This window comes from Macaca fascicularis, chromosome 4 (genome assembly GCF_037993035.2).
Source record: "Macaca fascicularis isolate 582-1 chromosome 4, T2T-MFA8v1.1".
Classification (NCBI taxonomy): Eukaryota; Metazoa; Chordata; class Mammalia; order Primates; family Cercopithecidae; genus Macaca; species Macaca fascicularis.
In genome coordinates, this window is record NC_088378.1 from 130,519,764 (window position 1) to 130,542,448 (window position 22,685).

The 22,685-nt window shown below is 44.0% G+C and overlaps 2 protein-coding genes across 7 annotated transcripts; one reads left to right on the forward strand and one right to left on the reverse strand.

The window, feature by feature from the left end:
• Positions 1 to 391: 391 nt before the first annotated feature.
• Positions 392 to 6,016, forward strand: OARD1 (O-acyl-ADP-ribose deacylase 1). 6 transcript variants are annotated; one of them, XM_045390825.3, is made up of 6 exons: positions 392 to 651; positions 1,203 to 1,286; positions 1,602 to 1,746; positions 2,746 to 2,804; positions 3,869 to 3,981; positions 5,375 to 6,016. In XM_045390825.3, the coding sequence occupies exons 2-6, from the start codon at positions 1,260 to 1,262 to the stop codon at positions 5,475 to 5,477; spliced, it is 447 nt and encodes a 148-aa protein (XP_045246760.1). In that variant the 5' UTR covers positions 392 to 651; positions 1,203 to 1,259; the 3' UTR covers positions 5,478 to 6,016. The 6 variants fall into 6 exon arrangements, with proteins under 6 accessions (XP_045246760.1, XP_005553136.1, XP_015304929.1 ...); XM_005553079.5 differs by having other exon boundaries at positions 1,203 to 1,282; XM_015449443.3 differs by having other exon boundaries at positions 392 to 566.
• A 1,895-nt stretch (positions 6,017 to 7,911) lies between these two features.
• On the reverse strand, positions 7,912 to 19,533 carry APOBEC2 (apolipoprotein B mRNA editing enzyme catalytic subunit 2). The gene is made up of 3 exons (XM_005553081.5): positions 19,377 to 19,533; positions 11,098 to 11,662; positions 7,912 to 8,702 (listed from the first exon to the last, which is right to left on the reverse strand). Exons 1-2 carry the CDS (start codon positions 19,505 to 19,507, stop codon positions 11,119 to 11,121), a joined length of 675 nt encoding a protein of 224 aa, XP_005553138.1. The 5' UTR covers positions 19,508 to 19,533; the 3' UTR covers positions 7,912 to 8,702; positions 11,098 to 11,118.
• Between the last annotated feature and the right edge of the window lie 3,152 nt (positions 19,534 to 22,685).

Sequence of the window (22,685 nt, forward strand, 5' to 3'; positions counted from 1 at the left end):
TGGGCTCGCCCCACCCCTTTGGGGGAGCAACGCGCAGGCGTTCCCTGCAGCCACGCCCGCCTTCCTGATTTGACACCACCGCCAGTCGAAGGAATACGCAGGCGCCTTCGAGACGCGCCAGATCGTTCAACTCAAAACGCTCCCTTGAGCTTGGTACTACGCAGGCGCTAACTAGCCCCTTTGCCAGCTGCCCACCCCTTTCCAAGTGGCCACTAGGACACACCCGTGCGGCTAATGCGCAAGCGCCACTTTTCCCGACCCGTGGTGGGCAGTTTCGTTACGCATGCGCGGGCGGCGGCGGGACACCACGGAATTTACTGCCGGAAGTTCGGCGGCCTTCGCCAAAGAGTGTGGGCTCGGCTAGCAAGCTAGAGGGGCTCGTTTCCGCCCCGCTACCGGGCGGGGGCGGCCATCTTAGACGCGTGCAATTAAGGGCTTTGGTGGGATTGGCTCAGCGTTTGGGCTGGTCCGCTGCTCCCCACCTACCAGGGTCGGATCCGGAGCCCTTCCCCGCGGGGCGGGGACCTCCAAACAACCGACTCCTTTCCAGGTGAAGGGTGACTTGGGTACGTTGGGGCTTTGAGCGAGCCTCCCCGCACCCTCCCATAGGACCCCAGGACAGAGCCTGCGTCCTCGCTGACCCGCCCTAGGGTAGGAGACAGAGAATGGGAGGCTTCTCTAGACTCTTTCCTTCTCCTACGCACCCCCCAAAAAAGTGGGGGGCTGGACGTTCCTTGAGAGGCGGCCTTCCTTTCCCCACACGTGGGGCTCAGCACGCCAGTACCTTGTACACTCTGTGGTTGCGGCTTAACGGGACTATGGCCAAGTGCCTTCTGTTTTTTTCCTAAGCTAAACCCACTGGGGAACTACTTTTGCGTCGTGCACAGAAAAGGGGAGCGTCCTAAATCCGCCTTGCTCGGGAGTGGCCCTGGAGAAAGGAGGAGGCGTGTCTTGGGGATGGGCTTTGCTTCCGCTGACGGAGCGGGGCGCTCCAGGAAAGCGCGAAATGAGAGCGGGTCGCTAAGCATTCTTCCTCTTTTTTGCCCCAGAAGAGTTTTGTATTACGTACCTGGGACCGAAAAAAACTCACATTCATCGATAAACGTTGGGGAAAAAAGCCTATTAAGCGGGTGTACAGGGCAATCAGAATATTATGTACTAAGGCTGCCTAAGCATTTTTACTTCCTTTTCCCTTCTCATAGCTGAAGAAACACTTAAATTCTGGAAATAGCGGCTCAGTATCATGGCCAGCAGCCTTAATGAAGATCCAGAAGGAAGCAGAGTGGGTAACAACTGTTAACCTATTGGTGAACTGAAATTCGTAATCATGGAGGTCAAAAGCATAAGCACTTTTTAATTAAATTAATGATTGAATTATCTTTTTTTCTCGCTAGCTGATTTACTTAAGAAAGGCTCAAAATTCTAGGCAGGGATCATTCATTACTTTCCTTTTACACATGCTGTAATTGATTTGGCTTTAAATCAGATTGCAGGAAGGGGTGCCGGGAGAGGTAGTCGTGGGGGACACGAAATACAGAAAAATAACTTAGTATTTTTTTGTATCTAATAAAACTTTGTCTTTTCCTTTGCACCTTTTTTAGATCACTTATGTGAAAGGAGACCTTTTTGCATGCCCTAAAACAGACTCTTTAGCCCACTGTATCAGTGAGGATTGTCGCATGGGTGCTGGGATAGCTGTCCTCTTCAAGAAGAAATTTGGAGGGGTGCAAGAACTTTTAAATCAACGTGAGTTTTGAAAAGCACTTACCTGGTTTGCCCTGGCTAGAGCACCTTTTAATCTGTTACATTTTAATAAAGAAAACATGCGGGTAAAGAGGGGATTCCTAAGAACCAAATGTTTTTAGATTTTCCTCCCCAAGAATGGCCTCTAGTTTGGACCTTTATAATTATCAAACCTGAACTCCTGTGAATGTTTTTAATCTCTTCCTCTTGTATCATAAAACTTTCTTGACGATATTACTGCACTTCTCTGAAACTTGAAATAACTCTGAGATGCTTAGTCTATAGGTTGGCATTCAAGATCCCCTCCTTACCAATATTCTGCTTTTTCTTCGAAGAGGAATTTAGAAACCTCTTCTTCCTTACAGACCCCTCCCATCACTTTCTACGGGTGACTTTAAACCAAAAATGTGCGCTAGAATCCTACGTAAAGCTTCTGAAACAGTCTCTCAGACCACATTCCAGGCTTAACAGACTCATTGTCCACAGTAATTCTTAGCCTTAGACAAAAGCAATTCTTACTGCTTTGTATTACAGTTATTTGTAATGATGATACCGTCTCTGGATTGAAAACTCCGTAATAATTCCTTTTTTCTGTGTCTATATTCCTCTTAATGCCTTATACAGCTCTTTGTATGTAAAAAGATAATTATTGAGTAAATACACAGTTGGCAAGTAAAAAACTATACATTATAAAACAATTTCAAGGCAATAGACAAAGTTTGTGGACAAATGAGGTTATATTTGAAAGTAGTAGTGGGATCAAAGGTGGGTTGTGAGGAGACATGATTGTAAGAAAGCTGTAAGTTAAAGAATATAGTATTTGGGAATGCTGATAAAAAGCAGAGTGTTTATGGGAGACAATAGATCTTCCATATTCCCTTCTTCAGTGGTGAAAATTATTTCTAGTTCTGAAGTAAACTCAGATCTGTAAAGATTTTAAAATCTTAGAGATCAGTATTTGGTTTTCTTTTTCATTTCTACTATTAAATAACTTTTTCTTAGAAAAGAAATCTGGAGAAGTGGCTGTTCTGAAGAGAGATGGGCGATATATATATTACTTGGTAAGATGGGCCAATTCCTTTTTTTTTTCAGGGCCAATACTTAATACATTTTGAGGATTTGTAAACAGATGGGCTGTACTACATTTGTGTTGATCATGATGGTCCATTCTAGACAACTAAGGATGTCAAAAAGCTTCCATCTTATGACAACTCCAGTACAGTGATGGCGGCTACCTGGAGCACTGGGTTAGAAAGAAATGTGAGACTGCATCCTAGCTTTGTGGGAAATTCCTGTGCCATTTACCATAGGCCTGTACTAAGACTTGGAAAAGTTAGGAACGCCTGCCATACTGTATTTCCTAGGCATTGTGAGATAAAAACAATAATGTCTCAAGAGACAGATTTCCCAAAGGAGCTTTTCTCTTATTCCGTGTCAACTAGCACACTGCTAGCAAGCGGGTGAATAAAAACAAAATAAAATAAGTACAGTCCCAAATAATACCTAGCTCCTCTCCTAACTACTGCCTGAATGTGGGGTTCTTCGACAGTCCAGGATGGCATTTGGTTCCTGAAAGGGGGTGACTTCCTTAGTGGTGGTGGTGGGTAACTTACAGCTAACCCACTACAAGCCTGATCTGGATGGCAAACTGAGTGGGGAGATGTCCTAGCCCCTTTGAATCCTGTCCTTAAAGCTTATGTGGCTTCCAGTGTTTTAACTTTGGGACCCTACCAGTTTTTTCTGTTGTTTTATATAGAGAGAAAGAAGCAAGCAAGCACAGTTTCTAAATAAATAGAGGCTTTTAGCAGGGAATTTTCAGGTGGTATGCGTTCTTCCCTGTTACAGATATGCAGCTTATCTCTTGGATGTGGCACAGAGACTTCACTTACCTTGCTTAAAAATATTGACAATAGGCACCACTAGCTAATCTCATGGGTTTCCTAGGAAAAGGAAAGATTACTACGTGGCAGAGTCTGGGTTTCTCCGTCTCTATTTAGTGGATTTTCTTGAGGCTCTCCCATAAAAATGTGCTTACTCTTTTACTTATCAGGATGTTGGGGCAATGTGATGACTTTTCTTTGGCTATCATTTTGGGATGATGAAAGTTTGAATTCTTTGTGTTTAGATTACAAAGAAAAGGGCTTCGCACAAGCCAACTTATGAAAACTTACAGAAGAGTTTAGAGGCAATGAAGTCTCATTGTCTGAAGAATGGAGTCACCGACCTCTCCATGCCCAGGCAAGGAAATCCAGGCCCTAAATGGAGATTTAATTGATTGGTGGGGTTTACTGTCTTACCCAAAGACAAACAAAAGCTTAACCCAAAATACAGATTTAAAGGTGGACAAAAGTCAAAATTTTGTAAAACCACCAGTGAACCAGTTGTCTGGTCTTAGGCCAAGGCACAGCCATTTTCTAGCTTGAGTTGAATGAATCAGGACAATTACCTTGAAATATACATCTGCCTCAGCCTGCTTAGCCGAGAGCGACCGTTGTCATTCAGCCACATTTGTTGAATTCTCAGCACCCTCTGCTTGAAGCTTGGCCTTTATTCCTGAAGCAATATGAGCTAAAGAATCAAGACTGAGCAATGGTGGTTTCCCTCTTGGACCACTTCCCATCTCCCAAACCTATTACTTTGTGTCAAGAAAGTTGTAAATTATCATTCCCTTTTATACTGCATGCTTCTTTTGGTCAGTATGGGTAACAGCCAGAGGATCTGTCCCTGATGTAACTTCTTAGACCTTAGCTATTGGGAACTTAAGGGAATGACATTGAGGGTTCGTTCAGTAGTCCCTTTACTTTCTTTTCAGGCAATGGGCCTTACCTCTTTTCTTCCTGTCACCCTGGTAGATTTGAGTCAATGCTGAGCATACATGCAATTTTGTCTCAAGCCCCACATTACTTTGAATGTGGCCTCAATGTCCGTTTACACGGGTCTTTGATATATTTATGGTGTATGTGTCAGAAACTATTTTTTTTATCACAATTCCTTACGGACTTAATTATCACATTCTGACATGAAATTAGCAATTTTAAGTCTCTGTTCCCTAGGGTTGTTGAAGATCACTAGAGTAACATCTTGGGAGGTGCCAGGTAGTAGAGTTTTATGACTGAGTTTATTCTCACCAGGGTGTTGAAAAGACCTTACTCCTGGATTGCAACCATTTTGCCATTTCCCAGCATTCCATCTTGACTTTTTTTTTTGTGGCTCCTGTACCTCATTCCTCTTCTCCTTATTTTCGTTAACATTCTGTTACCATAAGTGCATTTTAAAAATACCAACCTTTCCCCATCCATCCACAGCCAATTTTAGTCAGTAGTCATAGAGGGATAATGAGTCTCCCATGTCATGACAGTTATACATTTCTAAATGTAGCATGAAATAGTTGGAAAGTGGTATTTTATTAGGCAAACAGAAGTGATAGTTTTTGGATGTCAGAGCTGTCTAGGAATGGTCTTAGATGACTCACAACAAGAACTGACTTCCAAACTCCTACCATGGTTGCCTATAAAGGTGTCAGACTAGATTATTTGTTTTTATGCTTTGAGTGGATATAACTTGAAAGAGAGAAGGAGCAGTTTCCTAGACACTTTCATTACCATCAATGGAGATATTTTGTCTTTTTCAGGATTGGATGTGGTCTTGATCGTCTACAATGGGAAAATGTATCTGCGATGATCGAGGAAGTATTTGAGGCAACAGACATCAAAATTACTGTGTACACACTCTGAACCAGTGAACGTTTTGGATGTTTCCGTGTTCTCCTGTGTCATCTCTACTGGGCCATAGGACTGGGCAAACCTACCGTAAAATAGGCAGAGGAAAGTTTCATGAGAAGTAGTGTGTTTAACAAGACAGACTTTGGTTGCTGTATTCAAGTATTTGGACTATGACTGTGGAGGAGGGGTTGCTTAGGATATGTTGCTGTGTTTTTTTTGAAGAAAAGTAAGGAGTAGGTGGCTTGATAATAGGCAGGGAAACCAGATTGTTGGGACTATGACCTTCTTCTCCAGTATGCTACCTGATTTGTTTGGCTGGCCGCTAGGTGGCAGCATTGGTTCTACTTCTCTGCTTTTTAAGAGAAATTTCAGGAAGGATGATCAGTTTGGCATTTTTTGTCGTTTGTGCACCTAACTTGGTGTTATTCTTATGTCATCAGATTCCTCCTAGGGGAGAGTTTTTGTTTTAATTACAAAGTTAAATTCTACATTGTTAAGAAATTTGTGGTGATAAAAATGGAAAAATAAATATTTGGGGGGGTTTAGTGAGGTTCTCTGCTTATGTGTGTGTGTTCTGGACGTGGGTAATGGAAGATTCACCTACAACTTAATTTCAAACAGTCAGACAAAGGGTCCAAGTGGGAGGAGAAACAAAGTGAGAAATAAGAGATAAAACTGGACAAGTCAAAAGGCAGTTTTTTAGAATCTCCTCATGGTGAACTTTTCCTCTCTTTTGTCCACTGCTTGGTTTCTGTGATTGAACCTGTCTGAATTTAATCATGAAAACAAGTGAAATAATACATGTTAAATGCCTGTTAGAGTTCTTAGCACAGAGTAGTGACCCAATGAATCAGTGATTCTCAAAAATCCTTATGAACCTTCTTTAAAAAAATAAAGGCCACTTCCTCTCAAAAAATTCTCACATTTGTCATCCCAGCACTTTGAGAGGCTGAGACTGGAGGATGACTTAAGCCCAGGAGTTTGAGACCAACCTGGGTAACATAGTGAGACCCTGTCTCTACAAAAAAAAAAAAAATTAAAAATTAACTGGGCGTGGTGGTGCACACCTGGAACTACAGGTGTAGTTGAGTTCAGGTTGAGGCGGGAGGATGGCTTGAGCCCCAGAGGTTGAAGTTGCATTGAGCTGTGATTGTGCCACTGCACTCCAGTGTGGGCAACAGAGCAAGACCGTATCTTAAAAAAAAAAAAAAATTGGTGGTGGGGTGGGATGGCCACTTTTGTGTTTTTAACCTCCATAGAAGATTTGGATGTACAGCCAACTGGGGTCTAAATATTAGTCCTCGTTTCTTCCAAAGCTGCAAGGACCAGTCCTCTATTGTGCTTATGGTAGGAAAATAAAGTTCATGGATTTAGCCAATGGTTCAGTATCAGAGCTATTTGGGCAACTAGACGTTTTCTTTTTTTCCCCTTACTGTGGTATTGAGAGTTAAAACGCCAGACTTGCTATTGATTTTCTCCCTAGAGTGACTTTGGGTCTGTCACAGGACTTGCTGCTTTCCCAGGTATAAAAGAAAGAACAACTGTATTTTAGAAGGGGCTGGTTAAAACACCAGGAAAGTACTGGTTAAATATGATCTTTGTACCTTAGACTGTGTTCTTATCACAAATCAGCCTGATAAGAGGCAACAGTTTCAAAAAAGTATTGCACTTTTGTTTTTCTAGGTGGAACAGACAAATTCTTCATGTTGTTGGGGTAGGGGCAGTGGAGGGTCAAGTTCATTATCAAACTTTTAGATTGAGGCTTTTCTTGAAGCACTGCGTTTGTCCACATAAAATTGAAGGGAAAAAGGAAGGAGAGATTGTCTAAATACAAAAAATTGAAAATGAGAGTGGGGGATAAGAAACTTACAGTATTTTGCTTAACTCTGCAATTACAGATGTTCCTCAACTTATGTTAGGGCTATGTCTGGGTAACCACATCTTAAGTTGAGTTCAGTTGAAGAGTATACTGAATGTGTATGGCTTTTGCACTGTTGTAAAGTCAGAATTGCAAGACAAACCATTGTAAATTGAGTACCATCTGTAAACTTTAACACAAGTCAAAACATGGATTTTCTAGGCTTCCTTTACTTTTTTAAAGAGATTATGGTTATTATTATTTTTTTTTTTCCGTGGCGTTTGAGCCTTGATTCTTTAAACAGAACCTAGTCTCATCCAGGACTGGCTGTCAGTGGAATTCTGGGACTCAGCAGGAATGTGATAAAGCACTTCTTCATTTGCTGATAGTAGTCTTGGGTCAAATTCCGACGACTTATCACACTTGAAGCCTGGGGAAAGGAGGCATGTCCTGGTAATCAGGGTGAACACATTATTCCTGGAAACCTAGTTAGAGTTTGGCAAACACCCAGAAATTCACCTGTGAATTTTTGCTTCCACATAGGACTCAAACAAACCTTTAAAAAAAAAGAGAGACTTGACATCATTCTGCCATTACCATCAAACATCATGTATTGAATACTTTTAAATGAGTGTATATCTGAACATTAAACTACTACTTTTCACCCGCTCCTCTCTAATAAAGAAGCTAGTTGCTTTTTAACTGGCATTTGGGATGTGGCTACCATAGATTTCTCATGCTTTTTGTTCCACCTTCTGCCAGATTACTTGCCTTCAGAGAAGGGAAAGGCCTTCATTTGATTGTCGTAAGAAATCTGTATGGGAGAGTTATTCTACATTGTCTAGGCAAGTCCTGGTTTAACCACAGCTTGGTTCATAGCCTGGGGTGTCCCCGTGTCTGGAACTGGCTCACTGGTCTGTGGCAACTTCCAAATGTTCGAGTTTCTTAAAAATCTGGCCACGGGGGAAACACACCACTTCTTTTATTAATGTTGCTGTTTTTCTTTTTTTAAAAAATACCCAACTTAACATAAACTGCATATTTCAGAAATCTAAACCTTGGGTCTGAGGCTGTTTGTGTTAAGCAGCCCCCTTGGTTGAGCAATTAGGACCTTCAGTCCCATAGTTGACTGGAGCCCATGGATGGTTGCATTTCTCTCCTTGCAGGTCGCTTTCGTCCTTCCCAAGAGCAGCATTAGAGAGAGAGGCACAGCCTAAATGAATTACAGCATGAGAAGTATATTTCAAGTCCTCTAAGGGCCTTGTCCAGTATGATTGGTTGGTGTCAAATGTTGTCCAGCTCCAAATGGTATTAGGAAGACAGGCATGTCCCAGATGGCTATACATGTCACTGCTGTCTCTTGGTGGCAACAGGAAGACCTTGGTAAAATAAACAAACAAAACGTCTTACTGAGATCCCTGCTGACCCCCAACAATGACTCGTTTCTTTTTGAACTAAGGCTTCAGTGTGCCCTTCCCAACAAGTCCCTTAATTTCTCCTCCAGAGTTTCCTTTGGTTTCTGATTTACCCAGGATTGACTAAATCAGAAGCCAGTCTTTCGTTCATGTTTTGATGTAGTTTACACAGAAAAAGCCCCAGAAGAGATCTGCTTTAACTCTGGTCTTTTGACTAAATATAGGATTAAATACTATTTTGTCATTTTTTTAAAAAAACAAAAGATGAAATAAGAAATGTGTAAAATAAGACACTTTATTTAACAAATGCTCATTTCTCAAGATTATTTTAAGTAAGCAGGGTTGTTCTTTTGGGCTTTTAGATTACAACTGTATCTCATGCCAGTTTTTTTTTTTTTTTTTTTTTAACTTGGTGTATCTTAACCTTTCCCTTCAGAAACATGAGCAATTCAAATAGAAGACAGGGAAGCATGTTAATGGGTCCAGATAATATAGTTATATTTAATGGAAGGAGGGTTATAATTGAAGATGTCTAGTAATATTTTATTTAAAAAGAATCTGACTTATTTACTTTTTCCTCAGTGATTTATTTCTTTTACTTCTGTTTAGATTAGTATAAGATACAACCCTCAATCCAAAATTTAAACATATTTTAAATCTTCTTTGAAATGCTTAATTTTAATGAGAAAAAAATCACTGAAAAAAAAATTTTAAAAGCCCTAAGGACTTGCTAGTTAGGCAGCTGGGTCCTTGACTCTGAAAGCTGTTTGAAAGGAAAGTATACTGGGATTAAATTTTAAGCTGCCGGTTAAGTCTGTAGAATCTATGTTGGGTTTATAATTACAGTGATAGTACATACACTAAGAACATCTTCAAGGAATTCTAAAAGTTAAATTTTATATTTTCAGAGGGCACACTGAGAAATCTGTTTTGACTACTGTTCACCACTACCAAGTGTCTTATTTTATGTGAGCAGAGTACCACACAGTATACCCTACCATAGGCTCACTGACTTCACTGACTGAGTCCTGCTTTTTTAAAGAAATGGCTGAAAGTTGTATCTTCATGGGTTGGCAAATGCTCAGCTTGAGAATGATCAGGTGCCCATGCGCATGTCTGATAGAAAACACCTGTCAACATCAAGCCCTGGAACACTGATATTTCCTAAACGTGTCTATGAAGTGACATCTTCTCTTAAGTGTGTTAGGAGTGAGAAAGACCAAAAGTAAATTATCTTCATGGAAGCATGTTGTTTTCATGTTTTAGTAATATGTGAGTTGTTGCAGAATTAAAGTCAGGTAAGAGTGTCGTGAGGACCCCTCCTCTATTACTGGAAGATTTTGATCAGTAACTGGGACCTTGCAAGGGGGGCTTAGTCATAGCATTTCTGTAGGTGCAAACTCCATCAGACTGCAAAAAAGGATAGTAAAGGATCGTTTAGCCCTCTTTCCTGAGAGTAACTGGCCTGTTTCTGTTAGAGTTTAATTTACCCTCAGCAAGGGGCCAAATTGGCCTTAATTGTGTCCTAATTATTTGCTTAAATAGCTAATCTTTCTCCTATCACCTCTTGATATCTGTGAGAGGTTACTTCTGAGCTGCTGCCTAATTTACAAACATCTTTTTTAACTCTTTAAATATTCCTGCATGGACCAGCTTGTTACTGTATTATCCCCATTCCTGCATTCAACATCCTTCATGAATTCTGCTGAGGTCTTCTCAACATAAGGAAAATGTTCTCGTATTATATTTTCACTCAGCAATTATTGGTCTCCTTCAAAGTGTAGCCATTTGTTTGAAAACATGAAAGCAGGTCTGGCTAAAAAAAAGTTAAATACCAGTACATTTGGGGAATTTCAAAATTACCATAAGTGAAAAAATTGGCCCTGAAGGACTGAAAAACATTCATTAGAGAAAAATGGAATGGTAAGATTGCCAGTGGATATGGGAGTGGGACATCTAGAAGGTGTCTAGAGTTAGTAATCTCTGACATGTACACGGGGGCATACTCAGAGGATTTCAGTATCTTCTCTGCTGTGGTTCAGTAGCAGGTCCTTGCACATCTTAATCTTACCAAAGAAGGTCATCTTGTCTCATGGAAGTTTTAGGATTCCTGTCAACCTTGAGTATTGTAAGTTAGGGGAAAGTTACTTTGATACGGAAGTGTGGGAGGGAAAAGTTTAGAAAGGGATTCAGAGTAAAGAGACATGATGTTCTAAACTATATTTACAACCAGTCAAAAGCAGAGAAATGAAACCCTTCCAAAGGAAAATCAGATGTATCACTCATTCTATCTGACCTCACACCTTCTACTGGAGTTAACATCATAAAGTGATGGTGCCAAGGCACCATGAAAACTCACGTGAGGCCGAGCCCAGTTGCCCTACTTCAGGATGTCTGCCAGCTTCTCCTCATAGTATAGGAAGTTCTCCTGAACGTCTTCCCAGGGCTGAAAGGCCTTGGATTCACCCTCTTCTTGCTCCACAAAATTCTGCCAGACGTATTCGAAGTCCTGGGGCTTCATGATGCGCAGTTTACAGCCAGCCTCCTTCAGCTTCTTCAGAGCAGCCTGGATCTCCGGCTCCTCCCACATGAAGAGTCGCCCCACCAGAATGAGCAGACGCAGGTTCTTGGTCTTGCTAAGGGTTTTGGTAATGCGGTCAGCGCACGCTGCACAGGGGCTGGAGGACACATACCAGGTGACATTGTACCGCAGGGCTGGGTCAAAGGCTGGCAGGATGGTGTTGAAGAAAGCTTCCTCTGCATGGGCAGCCGCATGTTCATCCTCTAGGTATCCCCGAGATGCCTGCACTTGGCCCCCCTTGCCCTGTGCTTCAACCACATAGCAGAGGAAGGTCTTGTTCCTCCCGGAACTGTACTCCACATTCCGGAACTGGAATTTAAAGAAGTTGGCAGGCAGCCGTTCTCTGTAGGTCAAGGAGACAAAAGGACAGGAAAGAATAATAAGTTCTTGTTTCTAGAACCAGCCTAGAGTAGGTAGCTCTTCCAGATCAGTATTTCAGATATGCATTCACTCTTACTAGAAATAGGTCTTGCCTGTGGTAACATGAGTGACCAAAAAAAAAAAAAAAAGTATTAAAAAATCCAAAAGGGTCTCTCTGAAGGAGAGGAGAATTTGGATTGAGGTGTGCATTCTGGTCACCCTACTAGGAAGAGTCTCCAAACATTGTCTCCACCATCTCTCTTCCAGCACAACACACCCCTACATTTCTAAATTATTGAATCTTTAACCTGCCTATACCTTAGAATCACCTAGAAGACTAAGAATGTTAATGCCTGGGCCTCATGCCAAACCAATTAAATCAGAACATGTGGAGAGTTGGTCCAAGCATCAGTATTTTTAAAAAGCTCTTTGGATGATTTCAATAAGTGGCCAGGTAAGTAGCAAGCATATAAAATTTCTCAAGACAGAGCAAGACAAAGATTTTGCAGGCATTTTATGCTTGCTTTTCTCTTCCTTGTAACTCATGTAAATTGCATCTTGGTGTGAAATGGCCTAAAACTTGCAATACCATGCTCTCCTAGTGACTACTTCTCAAGTCTGTGTTAACTTTCAGGTAAAGGGATTGTCACATGGTAAGTGTCCAAGAAATTTTGTCTGTGAGGCCAGACTACTCAAGGGTATCTTGGGATAATTAAGCCTGTATTTAGTATTGAGTCACTTCAAAATCTTAAAGGACTTGGTGTCTGCCCTCCAGATGCTTATAATTTAGCAGCTAGATTGCAGCTGGACAGAGAAGATGTCAATGAAACAGCTGAGAACATTACAAGACTGCTAAAATTGGATAGGTACAGTAGGGGAAGTATTATGAAGGTTCTCGAAAGTATAGCCTTGATTCAGGAGGCAGTAGAGAATTGTTACAGGTTCTTGAGAAGAAAAACAATAAAAGTGATGTCCATGCAAGATTACTTTGGTGGCAATAGGCATATGGTGTGAAGCTGAGGAAAAGCCTCAAATTGAACAAGTTCAGTAGGTGTCTTAGGACACTAGACTCGGTGATGAATTGTGTGGGTGCCTTTGAGGAGGAGATGGATGGTTAGGAAATGAAAACAGCAGGATTTTTTTTTTCCAGAACATTCTACCATCAGATTTGTTTAAGTAGCATGATAGGTCTAAGTATCATATTTAACTATAGCGGGAAAAGGCCAGGAATTCTGAAAATTTTGGTAATAACAAGGAGAAGAAAAAAGAGTTGAAGATTGTTTTTACTTTTATGTGTATGTGTGTGTTTTTCTAAAATAGGCAAGATTTGTGCAAGTTTGAAGGCCAAAGAAAATGAAGTTTTAATAGGAGAGATGAAAAATGTCAGGAGAGGAGGAGATGAGTACCAGCTAGAAAGACTCAATGTTTTCCTTTTTAAAAATGTAATCTCTCTGGCTACCCCAAGAGATAGCTATGGCATCATTGATTCTACTATTGCCTATCTCCACCTCTTCTCTTTACGCAAAGAAGTCACCAGACTCCTTGGGCTGCAAGGGAATCCCTGGTATCCCAGGGCCTTGGCTGCCTAGGGATAAGCAGCAGATGCCAAAGATATGAGTAAACTTGACTTATTTCCCTGCAGGATTCCCTCACCCCCGCCCATCACCAAAATGTGTCCACCACCCAAGTTTCCATGTCCCTTGCTGTCAGGTTCGTTTTCCACTGTGGAGATGGATGTGTTTGAGGACCCAGCCCCAGGATTCCTTTAGGTACTATACTTAGCTCTCTAAGCCCCTCTGTCCCTAGTTGGAGGTGTTTATTGTTTACTTAACATTTTAGGAGAATGGATAGCCTGATGTTTCCCTGCTCTTCTTCTCAGTCCCTGTTAGGCGTTCACTTATAGTGAGTGCTCCCAAAAGGTACTCACCCCACCAGACCACTCCTGAACTTTATCAGTTGCCAAATGGTCCCTTCAGTTCCTGGAGTGCCTTTTTGCTTTTGAGAAGCACAGAGCTTACCTTTCCTGCCCAAACTTGCTCTTCAAGCCCTTTTGCCCCCCTCCCCAAGTCTAATCCAGGGCCACCTATATGATGGATTGTCAGGTGGAACCCTTGCCAGTATTCATGGCTACTCAAATAGCTTGGAGGCTTGAACAGCAGTTGCTGTGTGGTCCCTCTTTTCCTTCTGAAGCTCCCAAAAGCATGGCTCCAACTTTGCTCAGTATAGCCCAGCTGAAAGTATGAATTTAGGCCAGTGTGAATTTGGCCCAGCATGCAATTGCAAATTGGCTTGGATGGTTGTGAGGTGACTGTTTCTTTCTGCCCTTCTTAAGCTCTGACATTTTCCCCTTCTCCTCTTCCCTAGGCAAGAGGAGAAGACCCAGAGAAACTTGAAACCTCAGGGAGAGGAAGAAAGGTCATCTCTATAAATACCTGTTTCCGACCCCTCTGGCGAGCAGCCCTAGAATCTACTCTGTCCCTCAGCAGAGCCTTCTGGACTAGATGCCTCAGGAAAAGAAGTGCTTTCAAGGAGCAAAGGAAAGGCAGGGAAGGTTTGGTTCCCAGTCGTTCCCTTGGGCTTGCTCAGAGACTAAACTTGCTTGATTTCTGAATGGGTTTCTTTGTCTTCTAGAAGGAGCAAAAAGGTCAGATGAGATTCTTTAGGCCTCTCACATACTGAAATAGCTAGGTCCTGGGGGAAAACCAGGAGAACAGAGGTAGTAGAGGTCTGGAATTTCTACAGGGAGCTAGACAACATGGCCATCTCGGGCAATTTTGTAGACTCACAGAATAAATTAACACTATTATGCCCACTAGTGGAAGGAAGTAAATAATGACACCTGACTTGTTAAATAATCACCAGCAGGTTTTTTAAAGTAGCATGATAGGTCTAAGTATCATATTTAACTATAGTCCTTTACATTTAACCCAGAAAATATTTTACCGGTAGAGGTGTGTGTGTGTGTGTGTGTGCGCGCGCGCGCGCGCGTGTGTGTATGTGTGTGTGTGTGGGGTGGTGGGCTGGGGGTGGTGGCGGTGGTCAGGAGAGAGATGCTGGTAGTAGATTTCTTTCCCTGATCCAGTCACTTCCTCATGCATAGAAAGCTACAGCCTGATTTCTATTCCCTCTCCCCAGCCTCTGATAGCACCTTGTTAAGCACCGTTTCCTCATACTTTCTGCAAACAAGGCCAGTCACACTTCATCTACTTAGACCCAGGCTACTGGGCATTTCAATTCACTTGGGAGGAAACAGAGAGTCCAAATATCTAAAAAAAAAAAAAATGGGAAGATAATCTGCTTGATGGAGGGAGAAGGAATGTGAGTAAATGTAATACATTTTTCTCAGGTTCACGTTCAAAACATTTGAATTTTTTAAGCATAAATCTATACTGTGAAAGGAAGCAGCCCAGAGGGCAGTTGAAGCTGGGCTGAGATTAAACATTTGCTCTAGAATAATCCATGAGTGGAAAAATCTACTCACAGGTTATTATGTGTTGACTTGTTTCAGCTTTCCCTCACTAGACCTACTGGTGACTGGCGTGAAAGAGGGAGGATTGCTGGTTTCATTGGCCTTCTGCTTTCTCAGAGCACTTTTCCAAGCAGATATCAAGGAGTGGACATAATCAGAAAGAGTAGTAAGAGCAGGAGCAGAGCGTTCTAGCAGCCTGACTCCCTAGAGCTGAGAAGGGAGCTCCGGATTGTGGGACTGGATGGGATTTTGCCCAAGGGAAGCCCTGGACTTGCCTGTTTTCCCTGGGAGGCATGGTCTTTACACCTGAGCTTTGACCTGTCCCCAACCCACTGTGGAAGGCAGGTTGGCCAGTCAGTGGATCGCCTTCTTTTCTTGATGACACACCACCCAGCGTGCTCCAGAGGCCAGGGTGAGGGTAAAGGGCTGTGTCTGATGTTAACTGGTGTCGAAGTCCTCTCACTCCTTATCTCGCCCTTCTCCTCTGGACACTGCCTCTCTGTGTTCCTTACATGGCCAGAGTAAACTACTGGTAGCTAAAGAAGTGGTTAGAAGAAGAATCATTCTGTGTGCCATTTATCTTTGTTCCATAATAATCCATTGGATAGGAGGTTCTGCTTTCTGTAAAAACATACACAACATAACTAGAGACAAAGCCAAGCTCACATCAAGGGTGTTGCCAGTCAGAGTCACAGTCACTTCTCACTGGGTTGGAAAGCTGGGGAGCAACCAGCTCTGGTGCCCCAGAGCTCCACTAAAACGTGCTGTGTCCAGAAGCAGGCATGAGCCAGGGGAATTCTTACCTAAGCCTCATGCTGCTGGATCTTCATACACCCTGAGCTGCTGTCCTCAAGAAACCCTCCCCCAGTTCACTCCCTATCTTGTCTGACAGAGAGCCTAAAAACCACACAAGAGGTTCTTATTCATTAGGTCATTCATTTATTCAATAAATACGTATTGAGTACCTATCAGGAGCTTGGTGCTAAGGATAAAGCAGTGAAAAAGACAAAGTGCTATCCTCGTAGAGGTTGAATACTAACGGGGGAAACAGGCAGTAAATGATCAACTCCTATTCAGTAAATATAAAAAGAATCCTCTCTGGTTTTTTGTATGCAGTGTGATGATTTGGAGTCAGACAGTCCTGGGGTTCACATCCTACTCCATCTACAAGCTTTGGCCATATGACTTAATCCCTCTGAGGTTTAGTTTCCTCACCTGAAAGAGTGAATAATCCAACTTCTAAGGTTTTGGACAACAGTAGACACTCAAAGCTAGTCTGGGCACAGTGGCTCATGCCTGTAGTCCTAGCACTTTGGGAGGCTGAGGCATGAGGATTGCTTGAAGCCAGGAGTTTGAGACCAGCCTGGGCAACACAGTGAGAACCCATCTCTATAAAAAATACAAAAATTAGCTGGGCGTGGTAGCATTCACCTGTAGTCTTAGCTACTTAGGAGGCTGAGGCAGGAGGATCACCTGAGCCCGGGAGGTTGAGACGACAGTGAGCTGTGATTGCACCACTGCACTCCATCCTGGGCAACAGAGCAAGAAGCAATACCCCATCTCCAAAAAACAAAAAGGAAATTGATGTATGATACATATGATGCCTTCTCCAGGCCTCAAATTGTATCCTTTGGAGCTCCATCTTAAGCATTACCAAACTCGATCCATTTTCCACTGCTCTTCTTCTCACTTTCAGAGGTTTCTGGTTTTCAGTGGTGTGCTGGTAAGTGTAACGCTCAGCTCTCTGATAGAAGGAAGAATCCCTGATTTCTAAAGTTTGCTGATTTCCATAAGGTAAGTACTCCCATTATGGAGATTTCAAGCTCCCGAGGTGATATCACTGGATGCAGAATTGGGAAGAGACTTATAAACCAACAGGAGCTGGCTTCAGCACGCTACGGCAGTCCTAGGCCCTTTTCCAGAACATTCTACCATGTTATTTTGTTAATGTGCTCAGTTCCACTTTCTATCCTGAATGCCCTATTCAACCATGAACTGGGCATCTCTCCTTCCTACCAGCTACCCCCTCCTCATGTCAGACTGTTTCCTGAAAAGCCACCTGCTCTTCTGCTAGTTTGTGGCCCAAATATAAGGAGCACTAAAGATCTTCACTATTGGAGACCAGGCTAGAAAAGGAGCTGCTTTGGTGACCCCCTTGACTCCAGGAGGGATTCCTGGGGTGAATGCATCTCAAGAGGGAAGGAGAGGAAAGCTGTTCCCTCAACCTGTCCCTGTACAGACCCAGCTGCACCTCTGGGCTATTTTAAGCCATCTGTTTACCCAGAGGAGCCCAGGAGACAGCTCTCCACAGCCGTTACTTGTGGCCAGGAAACACTCAGGGCTCTACCTCCCACCTGAACTGCTCACAGAATGCTCAGAACGCTGCCCCTTCTGTGCCTCTTTTTCTGAGCCTTGGGTCCTAAGAAGCCTCTGATCCTCTCTACCTCCCAGATGGAGATAACGTGGAGCTCTGGGAAACCTGGAACCCAGAATGAATAAGAGACCAGTAGAAAGGATACTTTGCTGGGAGTCAGAAGATGTGCCTGGTTCTGTGGTTTTGGACATATCATTCAATCTCCCTGAGTGTCAGTTTCCCCCTCTGTGAAGTGGCAATAATACATCTCCTTCTCCTACCTTTGTGCTGAGTGTTGAATGGTCTCATGTTCATGAAACTATGTTGTGATTATAAAGCCCTGGACAAATAGAAGTTATGTCAGTGGACTTAACCCTTCAGGATCCATTGCTCTGGGACCCCCTAACCATGTTTAGCTCAACAAACAGTCTAATTCTGTTCTTGACCCACCTTGCCTCTGTGTTGGAATGCCACACAGAGTGTAGTGTGCACACGCGTGTGTGTATGACTAAGGATAGTGTGTACCAGCATGCTTGAGTGTTAGAAAAAGGCTCTCCTTCCATAAGAAAGCCACTGGAATTGAGGACTGTCGTAGCCAGGCTGCCCTAGGCTTTCCCTGTGTCTATATTAATCTGTGCCCAGCTGCTCCCTTAATCCTAGGATGAGGGTGAGATTAGTTGGGTGGGCATGGGCAAATGGAAGTTCAGGGGCTACTCTTGCCTCAGGAAATAGGGTGCATTTTCCCTTAGGTTCTCTTGGAAATCAGAAAACATCTGAGCTGGAAGGGACCTTACTAGTATAGGTTCTTCATGTTATAAGTGCTAAAACTGTGGCTGACTTGAAAATCACTTGCCAAGCTTGAAATATCAAGTCCAAATTGCCATTCAGGGCTTCCTTTCCCCCTTGAAAGCATCATGCCTCCTTTCTTCCTGAAACTTCTCTTAGTCTCGCACCCACTCTGCCTGTGGGCATTCCTGGACACCCCATGAAGGAAACGTTTGGTTCAGGGAGGAAATGTGGCCTTATAGATTCCTTTATTCTTTGCTCAGGATTTAGCAGGGTCTTCCACTACAGGAATAGAAAGGGAAGAGGAAGCAGCCTACTTAGTTTTCTTCTTGGAGATGACATAATCTGGGAAAGACAGAGGTACCCTGCACACAGCCCCCTCCTCGCAGTCTGTAGAACCTTTTCTTTGGGTCCCAGTTCCTCTAGGCAATGCCTGAACATGTTGGAACAGCTCCTGTGTCCATAAGCTCCTGGGCTGCGTTATCTGCATGTAATTTCCCTGTTTCTCTATGGAACAGCCCCTGAGGAGACTCAGAATAGATTCAATAAGAAAAAAGCTGCTTCTGAGTCTTGGGAAAGGATGGATCTATCTTTCCTGTCTTGGGAGCTTCTACTCCAGGAAGGAGCTCTAATGAAAGGGCTAGAGGCCTATGGCTAGTAGAGAGACCCACTCAGGAACAGAGAGAGAAGTTGAGGGGAAGGGGTGCTTTGACTGGGGCCACATATAGATGTGCCAGTCTCATCCTCTGTCCTCACCAAACTCCCTAGGACTAAGCCTCTACCCAGAGAGGCAGGTGGCTGTCCCAATACCAGGAGGCCTGAAGGGTGGTTTTATTTTCTGGGCTCTTGCCTCCAAGGAGCTCCTCCTACCTCTCCCTGATTAGAGAGCCCAAGGTGTCACCCTAAGAAGCCATGAGAATTTGCTGCTGGGTCCCCTACCACCCCTGCCGTGCCCACTGGTGCACTCTCACTGCTGCAGGGTTGTAGCTGGCCCTGACGCCTGATAAAATACCATCCTGAATTTCCACAGCCTACCCCAAGCCTGCACTCTTCCAGGGAGCAGAACCCTGGCCCACATCTGAGGCTTACCCTGTGACAATCTCAAAGGGCGGCAGCTCAATCAGCTCTTTCAGCTTCTCAGGGTCGTCCAGGTTCTCCAGATCCTCCCCATTCTGGGAGGCAGCCTCAGCGGCTGCAGCAGCCTCTTCCTTCTGGGCCATGGAGGGTCTGTGGCTCAGGAGTCACTGAGAGAAAGGAGAGGCAAGCAGATCTGGGCCAGGCTCTGGCGGCAGAGTCCCAAGCAGCTGTCAGCAGCTAAATCTGGCTGGGGATGACGGGAAAAGGACCCAGCAGGCCAGACTTCGTGCTCTCCCCACTTAGCCACAGGCTTTATAGCCAAGGTCTCCTGCCCCTCCCCCAGGCTCTCTCCCTCTATCTTTTTTTAATTGAGTGACGGCGGGTGCTGGGGTGGGGGAATGGAAAATCTGGCCATTAGTATCCCCTATTTATCAGTAGGCAAAGACAGGAACCTGGCAGGTGGGTATGGCTTGGCCTGCTCTCCTCTCCCTCTCCCTTTCAGCTCACCTCATGTTCTCCCCTTTGTTTCCCACCCAACTTCCCTAGCTCCACTGGGGGAGAGTGTGGAAGGGGCCCCAGGGCAGGCATCTTGAGATTTAGGAGGGTGGCCTTCTGAGATTTAAGCAGGAGGAGATGTGTGTGAAAGGGGATGACTGCAAAAAGACCCAGGCCATTTCCTCTGGGGGAACGTGGGTTTAGGAAAGGAGGGGCCCGGGAAGAGGTGGGATCAAAACTGACAATTTGGGGAGAAAGTGTGTGAGTTGTGACTCAAAAGTGGCGGGTGCTGATTTGCCTATTACGAAGCCATAATGTAATGTCAAATCGATCAGGAGCCTCCCTGAGTAACAATAGCTGCCATTTACTTAGCTCAGAGATTTTGAAATAGGCCAGGCAGTGGGTTTAGGGGTTTAGATGAAATCAGATGTATGCTTGCCACAGCCGTGGGAGGAGATGTGTATTATCCCACGTTACAGGTAAACTGAGACTCACAGAAGTGTGCAGAGCCAGGATTAAAACGCAGGGCTTTGTACTTCAGGCCAAATATTCAACCTCTGTGCTATGTGGCCTCACAGTCAGTCTTTTATTCATCTTAACAAATATTTATTGAGCATCTACTCTCTGCCAGGTGCTGTTTCAGGTACTGGGAATATGGCAAAAGAACAAAGCAAATGAAAATCCCTGCTGTGATGATTTGTGGAGCTTGAGGGACTGGACAACAAATAAGATAAGTAAAATACATGGTCTATTTGGTGCTGGTAAGTGCCAAGGAGAAAAGACAGGAAATGGAAACAGGAAGTGCTAAGAGGTGGGGTTACATCCTTATAGGATGGCCAGGGTGAAAGACTTTGAAAAGGAGACAATTGAAGAAGGTGTGACGGAGGCAAGGGAACTAATCATTTGGATATATAAGAGGAAAGCGTTCCAAGGAAGGGAACAACGTGAGCAAAGGCTCTGAGAAGGGAGCATTCCTGGGGTGTTTGAGGAACTAGTGAGGACATCTGGGTGACTGGAGAGTTCTAAGAGATCAAACCAAAGAGATAACAAGGGTAAAAGGGACTGGGGCCTTATGGGCTGTCATAAGTACCTTGCTTTTTCTCTGAGTGAGGTGGGAAGCCTTTGTCTCTGAACAGATGAGACAGGTGGTCTGAGCACTTGGGAAGAGCAGAGGCAGGGGACCAATGAGAAACCTACTGAGGCCGGAGAGAGATGATGGGGTCTCCTAGAAAAGACCCTGAGCTGGAACAGCAGCAGAGAATGGTTAGATGATTTTTGCAGCTCTCATGATGGGTACTTAGCAGGGGCAAAAGTCTTTGTGTTTAGAGCAGTGCAAACACTCTAGGCCATTCTCAGGGAAGCAGAAGGAAGGGGTCGGGGTCACTTGTAGGTTGAAAATGAGGAACCCAAGAACACTGGGGAGTGGATCTGAAAATAGCTCCAAATGGGTTTGGCTGGTGGAGATGAGAGGGTAGGGCACCCTTTAGAGGGTCTGACTAGAGCAGAGGAGTCAAGATGGCTTGGAAGATTTGGGCTCCCTCCTCCAGAGAGTGAGCAGCAGAGTGCTCCGTTAGTGTGATGCCCAGCATTTTGTTTGCCAGGATGCTCATGGTTTCTTCCTGTTGTCCAGACATAATTACTAATAGCACCCCTTTACTCCCAAAGGTGTCCCGCTGTGAACAATAAATTATATGGTCCCCTACCTTTTGGATTTACTACTAAAAGCTTTTTTTTTTTTTTTTTTTTTTTTTTTTTGAGATGGAGTCTCACTTTGTCGCCAGACTGGAATGCAATGGCACGATCTTGGCTCACTGCAACCTCCGCCTCCCGGGTTCAAGTGATTCTCCTGCCTCAGCCTCCCAAGTAGCTGGGACTACTGGTGCGTGCCACCACGCCCGGCTGATTTTTGTGATTTTAGTAGAAACAGGGTTTCACCGTGTTGGCCAGGATGGTCTCCATCTCCTGACCTCGTGATCTGCCTGACTCGGCTTCCCAAAGTGCTGGGCGGCATGAGCCACCGCGCCCGGCCACTGAAAGCATTTTTATCCACATCTTATTTTTTCAAACATTTTTCCGGGAGAATAAAGCACAGAGTAGAGGTAATAGTTCCTGTGTCCACAATAAAAAGACAGTGGCAGCTGATAAACTGCAAAGAATGTGTTATGACACAAACATCCCACGTTTAAATGCAAAGAGTTTACTTCATTTTCTTGTTCAGTCAACATTTATCAGAGGTTCCTATGTTCCAGGTGCTGTGGTAAATACCAAGAGTACAGAGATGAATAAGGTGCTGCCTCACCAGGGGCTCCCAGCTTTTATCATATTTGGGGCATTAATCAAGCACTCAAGCATGCATTATCTCATTTAGTCCTTACACCAGTCTCACATGGGTGTGAATTATGGACCTCATTTTGCAAGTTAGGGACTTGTGGCTGAGAAAGGTGAAGTGATTTGTATAAGATCACACGGGCTTCGAGTTCAGGTCTTTGGAGCCCAAGTTCAGCCTAGTCCCAGGGCTGCACACAGCTACCTTTGATAAGACATCTCTGAAGCATTATAAATGTGCATCCGTCTCCCACTTCCCAGGCCCAGCTACGGTGATATGCCTGGATCAACGGAGGAAGAGTAAAATGTCTTGGGGAGGAAAGCAAGGAGGATGGATCCTTTCAGTTCACTGTTCTCCTGCAAGAAAGACTTCCTCCCTGAGGACAGGGCCTTCTATTTTGGCTGTCATGTATAACCCTGGATTAGGAGGCAAAAAATATTCTGTGTTCATATCCCCATCTTAGCCCCTGATTCACTGTGTGATCTTGGACAAATCACTTG

Excerpts from the sequence above, each read along its gene's own strand:
- OARD1 (XM_005553079.5), top strand. The coding sequence starts at position 1,244 with ATGGCCAGCAGCCTTAATGAAGATCCAGAAGGAAGCAGA. Across the intron at positions 1,283-1,601 it reads AAGATCCAGAAGGAAGCAGA|ATCACTTATGTGAAAGGAGA; the intron begins GTGGGTAACAAC and ends CACCTTTTTTAG. Across the intron at positions 1,747-2,745 it reads GCAAGAACTTTTAAATCAAC|AAAAGAAATCTGGAGAAGTG; the intron begins GTGAGTTTTGAA and ends ACTTTTTCTTAG.
- APOBEC2 (XM_005553081.5), bottom strand. The coding sequence starts at position 19,507 with ATGGCCCAGAAGGAAGAGGCTGCTGCAGCCGCTGAGGCTGCCTCCCAG. Across the intron at positions 11,663-19,376 it reads CCCTTTGAGATTGTCACAGG|AGAACGGCTGCCTGCCAACT; the intron begins GTAAGCCTCAGA and ends CTTGACCTACAG.